Source organism: Oreochromis niloticus, linkage group LG9, assembly GCF_001858045.2.
Source record: "Oreochromis niloticus isolate F11D_XX linkage group LG9, O_niloticus_UMD_NMBU, whole genome shotgun sequence".
NCBI lineage: Eukaryota > Metazoa > Chordata > Actinopteri > Cichliformes > Cichlidae > Oreochromis > Oreochromis niloticus.
Genome location: NC_031974.2, coordinates 14,137,525 through 14,152,983, shown reverse-complemented (window position 1 = coordinate 14,152,983; position 15,459 = coordinate 14,137,525). Strand labels below are relative to the sequence as shown.

General features: G+C 40.4%; 1 protein-coding gene across 3 annotated transcripts; it reads left to right on the top strand.

Moving 5' to 3' along the window:
* Positions 1-578: 578 nt before the first annotated feature.
* On the top strand, positions 579-8,640 carry lztfl1 (leucine zipper transcription factor-like 1). Of its 3 annotated transcripts, none has more exons than XM_005449012.4 (10): positions 579-869; positions 1,187-1,311; positions 1,443-1,637; positions 5,576-5,633; positions 6,050-6,121; positions 6,235-6,300; positions 6,393-6,470; positions 6,780-6,938; positions 7,339-7,442; positions 7,622-8,640. In XM_005449012.4, the coding sequence occupies exons 1-10, from the start codon at positions 867-869 to the stop codon at positions 7,638-7,640; spliced, it is 879 nt and encodes a 292-aa protein (XP_005449069.1). In that variant the 5' UTR covers positions 579-866; the 3' UTR covers positions 7,641-8,640. The 3 variants fall into 3 exon arrangements, with proteins under 3 accessions (XP_005449069.1, XP_003439313.1, XP_005449070.1); XM_003439265.5 differs by having other exon boundaries at positions 580-869; positions 6,762-6,938; XM_005449013.4 differs by lacking the exon at positions 579-869 and adding an exon at positions 913-1,104 and having other exon boundaries at positions 6,762-6,938.
* Positions 8,641-15,459: the final 6,819 nt, after the last annotated feature.

Genomic DNA, 15,459 nt, shown 5'->3' with positions numbered 1-15,459 from the left:
ATAGTCAATAGTCATCCATTTAGAAAATCATCCTGATCAGGAGATGTTTGATATCTAAATACTGCTCTAGATTCAGTAGCACCAAAAATAAGAGCTGTATTATGTGTGTGTCTGTCCAAGAAAGACATTAAGACGCAGTATACATGCATTAATTGAATGTATACTGGATGTATATGTATATGGAACACACACCAAAACTCTGCTTCTCATGTGTTTAAAGGCTTTCACAAATGGGCTAGTTCTTTAGTGGGGTTGAAATTTTGACTGGGATGAATCTTGTCAAAACACTGAATTGCAAAGCAGACAACTGAATGACTTGATTACCGACTACTTGTGAGGCAGTTAAAGGCAGATAGCGTGTTCTATGTTGAGATCGAATTAACGTAGAACAACAACAAGACTAAACAACTACCCTTAAATTAAAACCAGTAAAAAAAACATCTCATAGTGAATATCACACACGTGTGTATATGAAATGTTGCTAAGATGAGGCAGTTAATGTTGATTGGGGATTCACTTTTTGTTTCAAATCTTTACGTATCGCCATTGAATGCACCTCAGGTAACCAAGGTGATGACGCTCTTTTCCGTTACCAAGGCATTCTCAATGCAAACACTAGCTGCTAGGAGGCTAGCAAATCTGCTTGATAGTCTTATAGCTGTCATATAACCTTTGTTTAGCCTCGTCGAATGTAATTATAAGAGATTTTCAGGAACACTCGATTCCAGCATTTCACCGCTGGTTTTCAGTCTGCTCACTGAATGATCTAAATTAGAGGCAGAAACACCCATTTTTTTCCTCCTTTGGAGCAGCTCAGTCTTCAAGCTAGCTAACTTAGTTACGTTAACGTTAGCTGCACAGCCATCATGGTAAGTAGCTGAAATGATTTGCTGTACAGGCCACCTGTTCGCTTTTAGGAGTTTAGCATGCTAAACGCCTAGCCCTGTGCTCTAAAGCTGAATCAAAAGACCAGTGAACCGCTAACGTTAGCGAGCAACCCTTTATATACATAAATAGTACGCTGGATGTGCAAGCCCATGTGAAAGGCCCTGCTGCATATTAGCAAGAGAAAATCCTCTTCAAGTTAGCTAATTATCTGCTTGTGTATGTACACCTTATTTGTGTTCATTTTTTATTCTGTGTGCCGATCTTTGCTTAAAATCAATTTTCTCTTATCTTCGTGTAGGCTGAATTTGGATTTAATGAACACCATCAGAATGAAATCATCAATTATATGCGATTTGCACGTTCAAAGAGAGTTCTAAGGCTCAAAACTATCGACTCATGCATCGAGGAGCTCAAGGATAGCAGGTGAATGGTCATTTCTTCTCTTTTCTCACGTTACTTCCGCTCAGTTGTCTATGTAAAGTAGATATGCAGGAAAAACGAAGACGGTTCAGATGTACCTGAAACATTTCCAATTTACGTGTATTTATGTGAAGGCTGGTGGAGGAAACCTTCACAGTGGACGAGGTGAAGGAGATGCTGGACGATCTGCAGGCGGTGGTGCGTGGGGAGGTGGAGATGGAGCTCATCAACACAGCCCACACCAATGTGCTGCTGCTTAGGCAGCTTTTCTCCCAGGCTGAAAAGTTTTACCTACGACTACAGAGTGATATCTCGGAGCTGGAAAACAGGTTGTCTATCTAGATTGCTTAGTTAGTGGTCTATAACAGATATATATATATAGACAAACGGACATACAATGCTGTGAGAAAATATTTGCCCCCTTCCTGATTTCTTTTTTTCTTTTGTTCACATTTATATGTTTCAGATCATCAAACAAATTGTAATACTAGACAAAGATAACCTGAATAATTACAAAATGTACTGCAGGCCTTACTTGCCTCAGTTAAGGTCAGTGTTCATGACTAAACAATAAGAAAGATGCTGGGCAAAAATGGCATCCATGGGAGAGTTCCGAGGTGAAAACCACTGCTGACCAAACAAAAAACAAAGGCTTGTCTTACATTTACCAAAAACATCTTGATGATTTATGACAACATTCTGTGGACTGATTAGACAAAAACTGAACTTTTTGAGTGCCGTTATGTGTGGCATAAAAGTAACACAGTATTTCATAAAAAAGAACATCATACCTGTACAAACAGTCAAAAATGTTAGTGGTGGTGGTGGTCTGGAGCTGCTTTGCTGCTTCAGGACCTGCATGACTTGCTGTAATTGATGGAATTCTGTTCTCTACCAGAAAATCCTCAAGAAGAATATCTGGCCGTCAGTTCATGCTCTGAATCTTAAGCACATTTAAGTTATGCGACAGTACAGTGATCCCAAACACGCTGACTTGGACTGGCCAAGTCAGCGTTTGGACTTAAATTAGACTGAAATGGTTTTGCATGACTTTAAAGACGTCATCCATGCTGGTAAACTCTCCAGTGTGGGTAAACTAAAGTAATTCTGCAAAGAACAGTGGGTCATATTTTGTTACACTGAAGCTGAAAGAACCTCCTACATGAAAGCACTCTTCTGTCTGACCACTAGGTTGTGCAGGGGATGTGAAATGTTATTCATTATTCTGAGGTCTTTGTTCAACACCCTCCTCTCATACGCTAACTGTAGGGGCAGCAAAGTAGTTCCCAGCCCAGCGCCAACTTTCCTGATCATCTTATCAGGACAATGGAAAGATGCCTAAAAAAAGTAAAATCTTAGGTGATACAAAAAAATACAGCTTTTTTTTCTTTTTTTTTAGCAATTTGAATATATTTGAATATATTGTCTGATACAGTGGCTTGCAAAAGTATTCGGCCCCCTTGAATTACGCACACCCCACTTTTCAGTTATTTATTTGTAAAAAATGTTTGGAATCATGTATGATTTTCGTTCCACTTCTCACATGTACACCACTTTGTATTGGTCTTTCACGTGGAATTCCAATAAAATTGATTCATGTTTGTGGCTGTAATGTGACAAAATGTGGAAAAGTTCAAGGGGGCCGAATACTTTTGCAAGCCACTGTAAGTGATTCCTCTAACAGATAACATAAAACGTCCCCTTCAAGTAAATGGACTAGTTTTACCAGATGAGAATTTTTTTTAAAAAAAGGAAGAACAGTCTGTGACATTTTTAATGTCTACGTTTTTATTATGTTTATTGTGGGATTATTTATCATTGCGTGCTGAATGGTGGGCTTATCTGCACAAGCCTCTCAGCAGTTAGGCATTTTTGCATAGACGGCAGGTCGTTTTTAAAATGATGTGATAGGGGTCATGTCACAGCAATGTAAAAAGTAAGCTTCATGTTAAAGAGAAAGGTTCCACCACACTGTATCATAGACCACTTCCTCTGCAGTGCTGCTCAGATTTAGATCGTGTACATGTTACATGCCAGGTAAAAAGGTCACTGCCAGCCCTCGCTGTCAATTTAACCCTTTTTTTTCCATTACGCTTGTTTCTCACTCTTTTGTTTGTTTTTTTGCAGGGATGTTCAGTTAGCCTGAAAACCACAACATGCACACACACGATGCAGTATGGGTAAACTGAGCTGTGAATTTAGATAAGCCTTAGCATTAAAAGTAATATTAAAAAGCATAATGGAAACGTACAACCTCAGAAAAGTGCATGACCTTTTTTCTTTTTATAATTTGCAGAGGAGACCGTTAGGCCTTTTAACATTTGAACATTTTTCCAAGGCTATTTCTGGATATGTTTAGTATCAGAAACAAATACAGATATATTTGTAGGGTTTTTTTTAAACCGTGAAACTATCTGCAAAAGATTTGGTGAATTACTTAAGTCTGCTACTTTAATTTCAGAATAATTACAACGTTAATATTAACATATGTATTAATTAAATCTGAAAGATAATTCTTGTGTTCTTCTTTAACAAGTGTGCCAGATGTTCTTCAGAGAGTGGGTTTTTTTCATATTACAAGCCCAAACATGGAGAAATGAGGGCATGCACATGTGATACCAGAAACAAAGCTACATCACATGTGAACTGTAGTCAGAATATTGCACTCTTTGGCACAAAGGTATCAGGGCTTTCTGGCTCAAGTATGCCTATATCTCAGAGCAACAGAATTGGGTATATGAAGGGTGCAGAATGGTACGGAGCCCCGCAAGAACGCTGGAGAAAAAAAATAAGGAGAAACCTTTCCGAGATGTCGCAAAAGTTCATTGTCATTTTTTTTTTCTCCAGTGTCTTTTGCAGGGCTCCGTAACTTTGTCTTGTTGCATGTGCATGATGTCCTCTTGTGGGACCTCTCTTGACTGCAGGAAATGCTCTAAATCCTCCTCCATGTCTACTCCCGAAGGAGATCCCGAGTTACTTTTGCGAGATACCACAAAACTAACTCGGGATCTCGCAAAACGTTTTGCGAGATCTTGCAAAAGTTCATCTTCATTTTTTTTTGTCCAATGTCCCCTGCGGGGCTCCGTAGAATGGGACTTTGTGGGGTGACAGGACAGTTATCGCTTTGTGTGTTAATCTTATTTGGCAAAAAAGTGTATTGTGCTTGACCCCAAAGAAAATGGATTAAAGAAATCAAAATTTTTATTTACCATGCTGCTGATTTTTCTTTGGTCTCTACTAAAACCTCTTTGGGTTTTATATACACCCCCCACCCATCACCCCGCACTCCATCCCTCTCCTGACAGCACTGACAGTGCCACAGGTTGTAGGCTTCACTTCTGAAATGAGCAAGCATTTGATTTAAATTGCAAATTTCATGGTCACGCTTAAGCCCAAGCCGCACGTCGACCGGTCCTTTTTTTCACGAGTGAGGATATGAAAGCAACTTTGTTTCTTTATCTCAGTCAGATAACATCAGCTTGCTGTCCAAATGTCCTACTTACGATGACCCTAATGACCGAGACCCGGGGTCCGGGTTGCTCAGTGCAGCGCCCCATGGCTCATACACGAGTATAAACGCACTGCCTGTTTTCTGTGACACTCTGATGAACTTGATAAATGAATGTGACCTCTTCTCACCTTTCACCTTGTTAACACACTGTGTGTGTTCTTTGGAAAAGTAGTTTTGTAATATGCGCGCAGTGGGTGGATGAATAACCTCCAAAGCCTTTTTTTCACAGGGCTCAGCTGTACGTGACTTATACGGTGTCTAAAGCTAGGAATACGCCCCATATCACAGGCTACGTGTCTTCATCTGCTATTTAAAACCACATTACAGCTTTTCAGAAGCCTGATCTGCTCACCACAAGCATGCATCTTAAAACATGAGTGCTAAACTGCCACCAAGAAATAGGGTGTTAAGTTTCCCTGCCAAACATTTAGATGGTAGATCGCTGTAATGTTCAAAAACATAAACATCGACATTGTGGTGACAAGATAGCTGATGTGAGGAGATCACACAGATTGTCATATCAGTGCACCCAGTGTCACATTTAAGTGTTGTTTACAGTAACCTGACATATGTCATATTTTACAAAACTGTCATATTTTTTCTCTGCATGTAATATTTTTTATTTTCAGTCTTATTATGCAATATCATGTCTTCACTGTTGTTCAGCACTTTGTGACTGTTATGTCTGTGAAAAGCACTGTATAAATAAGTGTTACTTCTATCATCTAATGCTTTGTGGTCGTCTGACCCGTACAGGGAGCTGTTGGAGCAAGTGGCTGAATTTGAGAAGACTGACTTTAAAACCACCGATAAGGTGAGCATAAGGTGGAGTTTTGGCATGTGTGAGAGCTTCAAACATTACCGCTGCTATATTCGTCATTAATCATGTGTCTCAGCGTATTTGTACCCACAGTTAGTAACTAGAGAGGCATGCAGCTGCTTCTGTGCATTTTAAATAGCTTTATGTACCTGTTAATAGTAGCCTGGTGGTTACTTACTCACACATCATTGAGGCTGACAAGTGGTTTTAACACATACCGTTTTATGACAAACAAATTAACTGCTCTTTGTGACTTTTTCATGACACTAGTCTTCATCACATTCACGTGAAAGTGAAAGACTCGCCTAAATGGTGTTGATTTTTTTTTTTTTTTTTTTTTTACAGTTGCATACCAGTTAGATAAAGAACAACTGACCATCTAATCTTTGTTATTTAAAAATATCCCCCAGATAAACAAAGAAACAAGCAAACCCAAGTTGGCCCCTCTGAATGAAAGTGGGGTGTCTGAACTTCTCAACAAGGTAAAGAAATGTGGTACATTATATGGATTGCTTACATAGATTCACTGGGATGTTGGATAGTCTGTATGTTTACATAGTAAACCACAGCTACTGTATCTTCAATACTTCTTCAGGAGATAGTGAGACTACAAGAGGAAAATGACAAACTGAGAGCAAGGCTCCGGACTTTAGAATCCCAGGTACACAAATAACATTTTAAACAACATGCTGTCTTACTCGTACTTGATAGCGATAGTTGTGTTGTTAATTCTCTTCCTGCTTGATTGTTTAGGCCATGAGTGCACTAGATGAGAAATCCAGGGCAGAGAGAGCCCTGAAAGACCTTCAGAGAGTGCAAGGTGAACAGCAGGTATGTTTCCAAGTGTGGCTTACAGTCAGCAAGTGTCACCTTCTCACTTTTTCTTTTTTGGGATTTTGGTTTGCGTTCTATTTCGTTACTTTTGTTTGTTTAACTTTACAGTTTTTCGTTTTCATATAAATGTTTTCTGCCATTTGCTTTTATCTGCCAACTTGGACCTAAATGGTATGTATCCACATGGTCAAAGTGTGTATTTTGTCGTCGTTAGAAATAGATTTTTTAGTCTTGATGTCGCAACTCATTCAAAAAAAGTGAGGTAACGGTGTTGCCGTTCCCTTTAAGGTGGCCGCTCAATCCAAGGAGATCAACAGTCTAGAGGACACAGTGGCAGCTCTGAAAGAGGACTACGAAAGGTCTCTCAGCGCCAACGTGGCAACCCAGAAAGATTTGCAGGAGAACCTGATCTCTTCCAAACATGAGCTTCTGCGAGTGCAAGAGCAGCTGGCCTTGGCAGAGAAAGTGAGCAACTTTGGTCTCTTCCGGGAATTGAAAGTAACAAGCAAACATATAGTTAACACCCACAAAATGTCAAGTGTTGCTGTTGCTGTTCTACCCAGTTATTGTTGAAGTTGTGAGACAATGAGGGTGTCGTGAAGTCTGCGAACATGACACGCAAAAGGCCTTTCTTGCTGTTTACGAATCTCTCCTTGCTCTTTATCAGCCAGTTCCTATTTTGCAAGTGGCATTGCGGAAGCAAATGTTTTTTTTCATGTTCACTTTCCTGTCATGAGTTTCTAAGCAAAAGGTCATGCAATTGAATGTTGTACTTGCCGCCTGATGCCAATGGGACAGTTGGTCAGGTGCACTGAGCAGTCTGTGCTGTTTTTCTCACGTTTGAATGCGTGTGTGTTGCGCGCAGGAGCTGGAGAAGAAGTTCCAGCAAACTGCGGCCTACCGCAACATGAAGGAGATTCTAACCAAGAAGAACGAGCAGATCAAAGAGATTAGGAAACGATTGCAGAGGTGAGACGATGATTGTGAAATTATTCAAATCCAGGAGGTAAAAATGAATCAACACCTTTGAAAATAAAATCATACGGCATCCCAGTTTAGTCATAATATATAATACTAATAAGCTAATTGTGAGATTTTCCTTCTCTTGTTTATGTTTGACTAATTTCAGATTTTGCTCTCTGTTTCAGATATGAACCTAATGAGTGAGCTCCACCCCGGACAGCTGGTTTAACAGATGTCTGTGGGGTAAAATGGGACCAAGATTTACGACTGTGGTTTGGATACGAAACCATCTGATCTTTTGCTGTAAGACAAGAGAGACAGAAAAAAAAGCTCTTCCACAAGGAAACTTTGATTCACGCTTTGTCTGGCATTTTCACTAGTAATCGGCTTTAGTAAAGAGTAGGAGCGGGAAGCTGGAAGCACACACAACTACACACACACACACACACACACACACAAATGTAGTAGTAATGGCCGAGCTTTCTTTTTCCGTGTCTCAGTTCAGAGCTCACTTACAGTAGCTAGCAGACTTCCCTCTGTGCTCTATGCAATTACCAACATGTCCCAGTTTGAAGAGGCCTTGTCTGTTTGCTGAATTTGACAGATACGTTTTTGTCTGCCGGAAGCTTTGCAGTCTTATTATTGTGTGATCATAGGTTAAAATATTTGGCATTCATGCATCAGGTGATTGATTACTGATATCCTGCTGATTAGTCTTAATCTCAGCAGCCCCGTTTTCTAGTGAACTTGGCATCGCTGTTGAGTTACATGCAGTTTCAAGCAAATCCAAGCCACAGAAAAAAGTTTTTTGATCTGTTGCGGTTCATCTGATTTGTTACTTAAGCATTTAATAGTATTTCACACCAAATACCTACAGTGTTTCCTTTTTGGTTTTTTTCCCAATGCGTGAAAACCCGGAGCTTTTATTTTTCTGCTCTTGCCTATTAAATGACATGAATAATGATTTAGTAATTTCCCTACTTCCCCTACAAAATCGCATAGAATATTTTTGTGTGGAATCTTTATCCATGTACTTTTCGTATTGCTGTGGGCGATGGAGTGTAAGAGGAAAAAAAAATATATTTACATGATGTTCATGAAGTAATGCTCTTGTAGAGTATGACACATCTACCCTATATTACACTAGATGTGCGTTTGTTTGTATTGTGCAAAGTATGGGGTAATAAAAGCTGGTACTAAAATATGTTGTCGGTTTTATGAAAGTTTCTTCTTCACATTCAACTTCAGCTGATATCATACACTAAACAGACACTTTACTGCATGAACATGTTACTAGTGCACTAGTAACCGGACCCTCTTTTCGCCTTCAGAACTGTGCTAATTCTTCTTGGCACAGATTCAGCACGATGCTGGAAACATTCCTCAGAGATTTTGGTTCATATCTATGATGTGACTTTTTGGTTCCACCACATCCCAAAGATGCTCTACTGGATTGAGGTCTGGTGACTGTGGAAACCATTTGAGCACAGTGAACTCAGTGTCACGCTCAATAAACCAGTTTAAGATCGCTGGAGCTTTGTGATACACTGATGTCTGTGGTCGTAAAAGGATGGACATGGTCAGCAACAATACTCAGGTAGGTTGAGGCATCAAAATGATGCTCAGTTGATATTAGGGAGCCCAAAGTGTGCCAATTCAATATCGCCCACACCATTACACCACCACCAGAAGCCTGAACCACTGATACAAGTAGGTCGGATCCATGCTTTCATGTTGTTTATACTAAATTATAACCCCACCATCCGAATATTGTAGAGGATCATCCGACCTGGCAACAATTTCCTGTTCTTCTGCTGTCCAATCTTGGTCGTCCTATGTCAGTTACAGCCTCGCTGTTCTGTCATTTAGCTAACAGGAATGCCATCTTTAGCCCATTTGCTTCGATGTTTGATTTGTGCTGCATTCAGAAATGCTCTTCTACATACCTTGGTTGTAACAAGTGGTTATTTGAGTAACTGTTACCTTCATATCAGCTCAAAGCATCTGGGAATTTTTGTCTGACTGGCACTCACTGTATATTTTCTCTTTTTATTTTTTTCTTTGTAAACTCTAAAATGGTTGAGTGGAAAAATCCCAGTAAATCAGCAGTTTCTGAAAATCAGATTTGATGATTAGAGAGTCCCCTTAACAAACTGTTGAATAGGTCCACCTAACAAAGTGGGAGTTAAGTGTGTTTGATTAAAAATATTCACCCTATTCATTTAAAAATAAAAAAAAGTCGATGTAGTGAATGCCATGCCACACACGGCACGTTTGTGTAACCTGTACCAGGGGGCGCCACAATGCTATAATACAAAAATAAACATGCACAAATAAATATCTCATTATAACCTTGAAAAAACTCAGTTTGGGCAACAGGTGCTTGATGTCAGTGACTTTGCAGCCTGTTGTCACTGCACTGGTTACTCACAAGTACTTAAAATATTTTTTTCTTTTCTTTTTTTTTCCAAGTTACAGATGCAATTGTGTTTTGTGTGTTGACCCATGTATGTTTTTTTCTGGCCAGTAAGTAGGACTAGATGCTAATGCTGTCACACTGAGACACCCAGGAACCAACAAAGCACAAAACTACATGTTTTTAACTACAAATCTGTGGGCAGGACTATTATTATGTTTATGGATTCTGTATTATTTCATGCTAAATCAGCAAGGGTGACCAGTTTTAGTAAAGTACCACCAAAAATAAATAAATAAAAAAAAAATTACCTGTTAAGAAAACTCCGGGGGGTTAAATGACCATGAGGTAAATCTCTCTGGTGATACTCGTAATAGTAGTGCTGACTGGTATTATTTGCACAAAAGAATTGCTGTTGTTGCTGTAGAGTTAACCATATCTAATCTGCTTTCCTTATCTTGAGAAACATGTTTTGTTTCCCTGTTTCTCCTAACCAAAGTAGACCAAGATAGCACCAAAATAAGAAGCAGTGGTCACCAGCAAGTCAACCGTCAAACCCTTTTTGTTTTCACTGAAACCCTTAAAAGCCACAGCGTCCTGAATTAAACTCATGTGAGTTATGCATCTTGCACAGAACTTATGCACACGAGGTGGTCCTCCTGTTATAGGTGTCGAAGGAGGGAGTAGGTGAGAAACACACTACGTGCTTATACGAGCTGTAAACTCATAACAATGATGATGCTTTAAAACCTATTAGCTCTGTTCTGATTCAGAAAGATGGCATCCAAATTATTTCTTCTCCACCACCTAATGAAAGTTGAGTTTAGTAAAAAAAAAAAAAGAAGAAAAATACTTGCCCTATATTTGCATGTTGCGTGCTTGTGGTGCAGCTAAAGAGTAAACAAGATGGGGATTAAGAACTGCTGGTTGGTTCGGATAGCTGCTGTACAACAGACTGACAATAAATCACAGCAGCAGGCACAGGAAGTGGTGGCTTGTATGTACCAAGCAGAGTCTCTTGCACTGCTGAGAGAAGTCACAGCACTTTCCCACAGTATGGGGCAATAGTTAATTTAGAGTAGTGAAGCTGGTGAAGAACAGCTTCCTGCTCACTGACAAGGCATCAAAGGGGTTTTCTCAGTTTCACTCGCAACGCAGAAGCTTCTGGTTTTCTACAGAATCATGAAGCAGGCATTTGCTGGTGCTGGTGGGGAGAGTTTCAGACTGTAATTGTCCTAAAACAAAGATGGTTGGATTTTTAGGGGAAGAAAAGACTGCGGCAATCTACGCTAATCTCGGGTTTCGATGTTAGTGTTGGCATATTTACACCCACATGGCGTTCAGTAACTAGAGAGCAGTCTAACATTCCTGTTCAATCTTGCCCTGAACTTGTACCAGTGTGATTTAGCAGTCACGTAAGCCATATTTGATCAGTATTTGTCCTACAGGTGATGTTAATGTAAGTGTAAAGGTGTATGGCAGTGTGTTGATAGCTGAGATATTACATTTGTCTGTTAATCCATCCATGTTGCTCGGATTTGTTGACCAAAAGACAAACGTGACGACGCTGCCGTCTCTCAAGATTTCTGAATCACCCCAGTAACCATAATGTGGCAGAATCATAACACCGTGGAACCAGTAGGTATGTTTTATCTGACATTGTTACATCAACTGCTGCTTCCAGGTTGGTTCACTTCGCCCCTTCTCTCACATCCTTTGTCTCTGCCTTTATCTCTGTAACGCCGGCTGCCTCACTGTCACTGTGGGAACATTGTTGTAAAACGGTTAGGCCTGCATATCTCAGCTTCCAGGGACTGCTCGATGTCACTCAGTAACTGGCAGTTGCTAAGAGATGACACAGATGACGACAAAGAGATACTGGAAGCAGCTTTTAGTCACTTCTGAGAATAATTGCTTAACGCAGTTGTTTTTTATCTTGCTCTTTCTGTGAAATAAAATGGCACATATATGCTGAGTTCAGAAAACGGCTCAAAGTTGGCCTCTCCGCGCTGCGAGGATCTCCAGTTGTAAATGTAACACACATAATCCTGGTTTAGCTGAAGTGATTGGGAGGTTTTCCCCCTCTTATCTAGATGCACAGCTCTGTTGTAACAGTGTCGTGATCACCTCATTCTGGTGACTAATCTACCACCATCATTCAGATCTGTTGCTTATGTTTTGTGACTTTTTCTATCACAGTGGAAATTCATTTCACACTACAAAACTTAACACAGAAACTAGACTGTTTACTTTGCTTTTACAAATGGGACAATCCTTTGTTTCTGGACTTTCTGTGATTTTTTTCATGTTTTTTTGTTATGTTGACATAAATAGGTATCAAAACAACATGTTCAAAGTCTTTTATTCCCACAAGGGATGAGTGGGTTGAGAGATCTAGTATCTTTCTGTTTCGGATTGTATAAATGGTCATTCCAGGGTGTTTCCCCTGCTTTATATTCTTCAGAATCTAAGTTTACCCTTCACAGGTGGAGATTCAGAAAAGGTAACAGAATATGCAACGTGAGGTTTTCTGTTCTACGCCTCTCCCACCAGATGATGATGGGAATATCCCACAGACTGCAGCATGACATCAGCAGTTGACTTCTAGGCACATTTCAGAGCCTCAGCATTTTGGCATGTGGGTTTTTTGTTGTTTGGAATTGCAAGTGACCACATATGAATGAGGAAGTGATGCGCTGTATTGGTGCATACGCGGACACATGAGCAGTAAGTAAAAGCTCCCGTTTAACTGGAAGAAACCTCCAGCAGAACCAGACCCAAGGAGGGGCAGCCATGAGCAGCTGGGGTGATGGAAGGAAGACAGAAAAAAGGCACACTGTGGAAGAGAGCCAGAGATGGATAATAACTAATGAGGAAATGCAGAGTAATGTGTAAATAAATAGAAAGTGAAAAAGGTAAGTGAAGAAGAAACACTCAGTGCCTCATGGGAACCCCCCAGCAGACTGGGCCTTAAAAGTCGAGAGGGTGTCTGTCTCTCAAATCCAGTCTGGGAGCTGGTTCCAAAGAGAGGGGCCTGGAAGCTGATTTTTAGGGCCCAGTACAATAACTTCAGTTTTATCACTCACTAAAACTAAAGCACAAATGTTTTTTATAATGTTTCTCTGATCATTTTGGTTAAAATTCTCCGCAAATGAAAACATGGATGAGAAATCCAGCTCAGTGGCTCAGATTGGCTGAGCTGGCAGCTGCTAGTTGCTCCTTCTATATTCAGCACACCACTGAAAGTCAGCCTTGGAGGTTTCTCCTTTGCATTTGTGTGTGTTTCAAAAACAGGTCAGTACTGACGGTTGGCCTGAACAAACCCCACCACACACACACAGCTGGAAGACCTCTGCCTGAACCACAGTGCCACCACATCACCTGATACGGCTGAAAAGATGTGTGATTGGGCAAAGTGTGCCGTCCTGGGTTAGATTTTCTAAAGCCCGAAAACAGAGCATGGAGAAGGTTCATAATTCTTATTACAATAAACTTTGGATTTTTTGTGCCATCGAAATTCATCCTTAAAGTTCAGAAACAGATCTGTTAGTTTTATTGTTTTTTCCTGGACTTTTAAAAACAAAATCTCCTTTGCATTTCATGTACATTAAATAGTTTGATTTATTGGTTCAGTCCAAACACAAAAATACAAATACAGTTAAATTAAGCAGGAGACCTGCTGTGATGCATTTATTATTTTAAAAGGCTCTTGTAATCCACAGCTAACGGCTCAGCGTACGGTTCCTTTATGACAGACATTACTATCAACACACCACAAAGGTTGAAGAGCATGCGCCTCAGTGAACAAAACCTTCACCACACACACACACACGTGTTACACAACAACGAAAGCACAAAGCACGCCCATGGCTACAGCAACAGTGAGAGCTATGTCATAAGATGTCATGAGATGCATGAAGCCTTAAAGTGTGTCATTCAGGCAGCAGTCTGTAGTCGTGTTGGGTAAACTACCTCGTTTAGTCACCTTTAAATATGCATTGCTGTGGTTACAATCTACAACAGCTGGCTACATTAAACATTGCTTGATCGCGTTGTTATTCTATGCAGTATTTTTTGGGAGGGACTCTCGAAGCTAGTTTTTGTTTTTATAATCCGTGTATGTGATTTGTGGTTAATATGGTGGCGCATTGGTTAGCAGTTTTGCGTCAAGGCAGAAAGGTTTCGAGTTTGAATCAAACAACATTTATGACACAGAGTTTACGTGTTCTTCATGCATCTACATGGGTTCTCTCTGTTTACTCCCACTTCCTCCCGCAGTCCAAAAACACGCGTAGGTTAAGTTAACTAGCAATGCTAAGTTGACTGCACTTGTTAATGGTTGTCTGCGTCTTTGTGTTGACCTTACCTGTACCCTGTCTCTCACTCTATGACAGCTATTGGAGATTGATGGATTGCGATGTGTGACTTTGCCATTTTGACCCTGACACTGATACTGAAAGGGCAGTAAACTTTGATTACGCATTCATTATGTCCACTGGTTCGTTTTTCATAGAAAGTTCCCAATAAAGCCACTGCATCAAAGATTAGAAAGGTGATCTCATCTTCAATTTGGAAGCTGATGTGGCACTGTCATCAACCGATGCCTACCAACGAAACTCTCTGTTTGACGGTACGTAATAGTCTTTTTGCTATGCTGCTTTTCATTCCCACAGATCAAAGCCATGCAATTAGCCGCACTTTGGCAGTTGGTAGATGGCAAGTAGTGAGTGAAACCTCTCAGGCTGCTACACTTTCAACAGTCTGTTCCCAGAAGGTAAATACTGATCATGACATATTCATTTCCTTGTGCCTCACGCCGATCAAAACCGAGAAACGCAACCAGTGAGCAATTGGTAGAAATTTGAAGAGGTAATGGCTCGCACGCTCATCCTCTTGATTCAAGAGCTAAAGATCCATGCCAGGAAGTGAAACTTTGAGAATACAACACAGTCATACGGAGGGCCTTCTGAGAGGTCAAAATAGCCCCACAAGAGAACGCTATAAGGAAGCAAAAACAGACGAACTATTTCAATAATTTGATTTATAATCATTTTCAAAGTGTGTCAGGCTCTTGTTGATGAGCGTGTATTGCCTCATTCGTGGCACAGTGTGATCATCATCTTCCATCCCGGGTCACAAGATGACTTTATGTGTTTTCAGTTTTGTTTGGATGTCAGGTGGTATGTCAGGGACTTTCTTCTTCATTTGTTTTGCACCACTGTGGTCAGCATCCAGCATGACCGTGTTTTTATTAAACTCCCTTTAGCCTAGTCCAGGCATTACCAAACGAACTTTTTACTTCCCAGATTTGATTTCCTCGTACTTCAAAGGAAAATCACGGTTTCTCTCATACAGACAATGAGATGTTTACTGAGTAAGAGCACATGTTAATAAGAAACAAGATGGCTTACACACATACTATTATTCTAACACAAGCCCACATCGTCTGAATTTCAGACCACTGAAACTGCAAAGGAACAGCAGCGCCCACGATCTTTTAGCTTTAGGCTTTAATCGCACTTTGGTTTTCAGTTTCACGCATCACTCATCTCCTGCGCTAAGTGCTCCACACCTGTGTGTGCAAAATGGGCCACAACTCGATCAAAC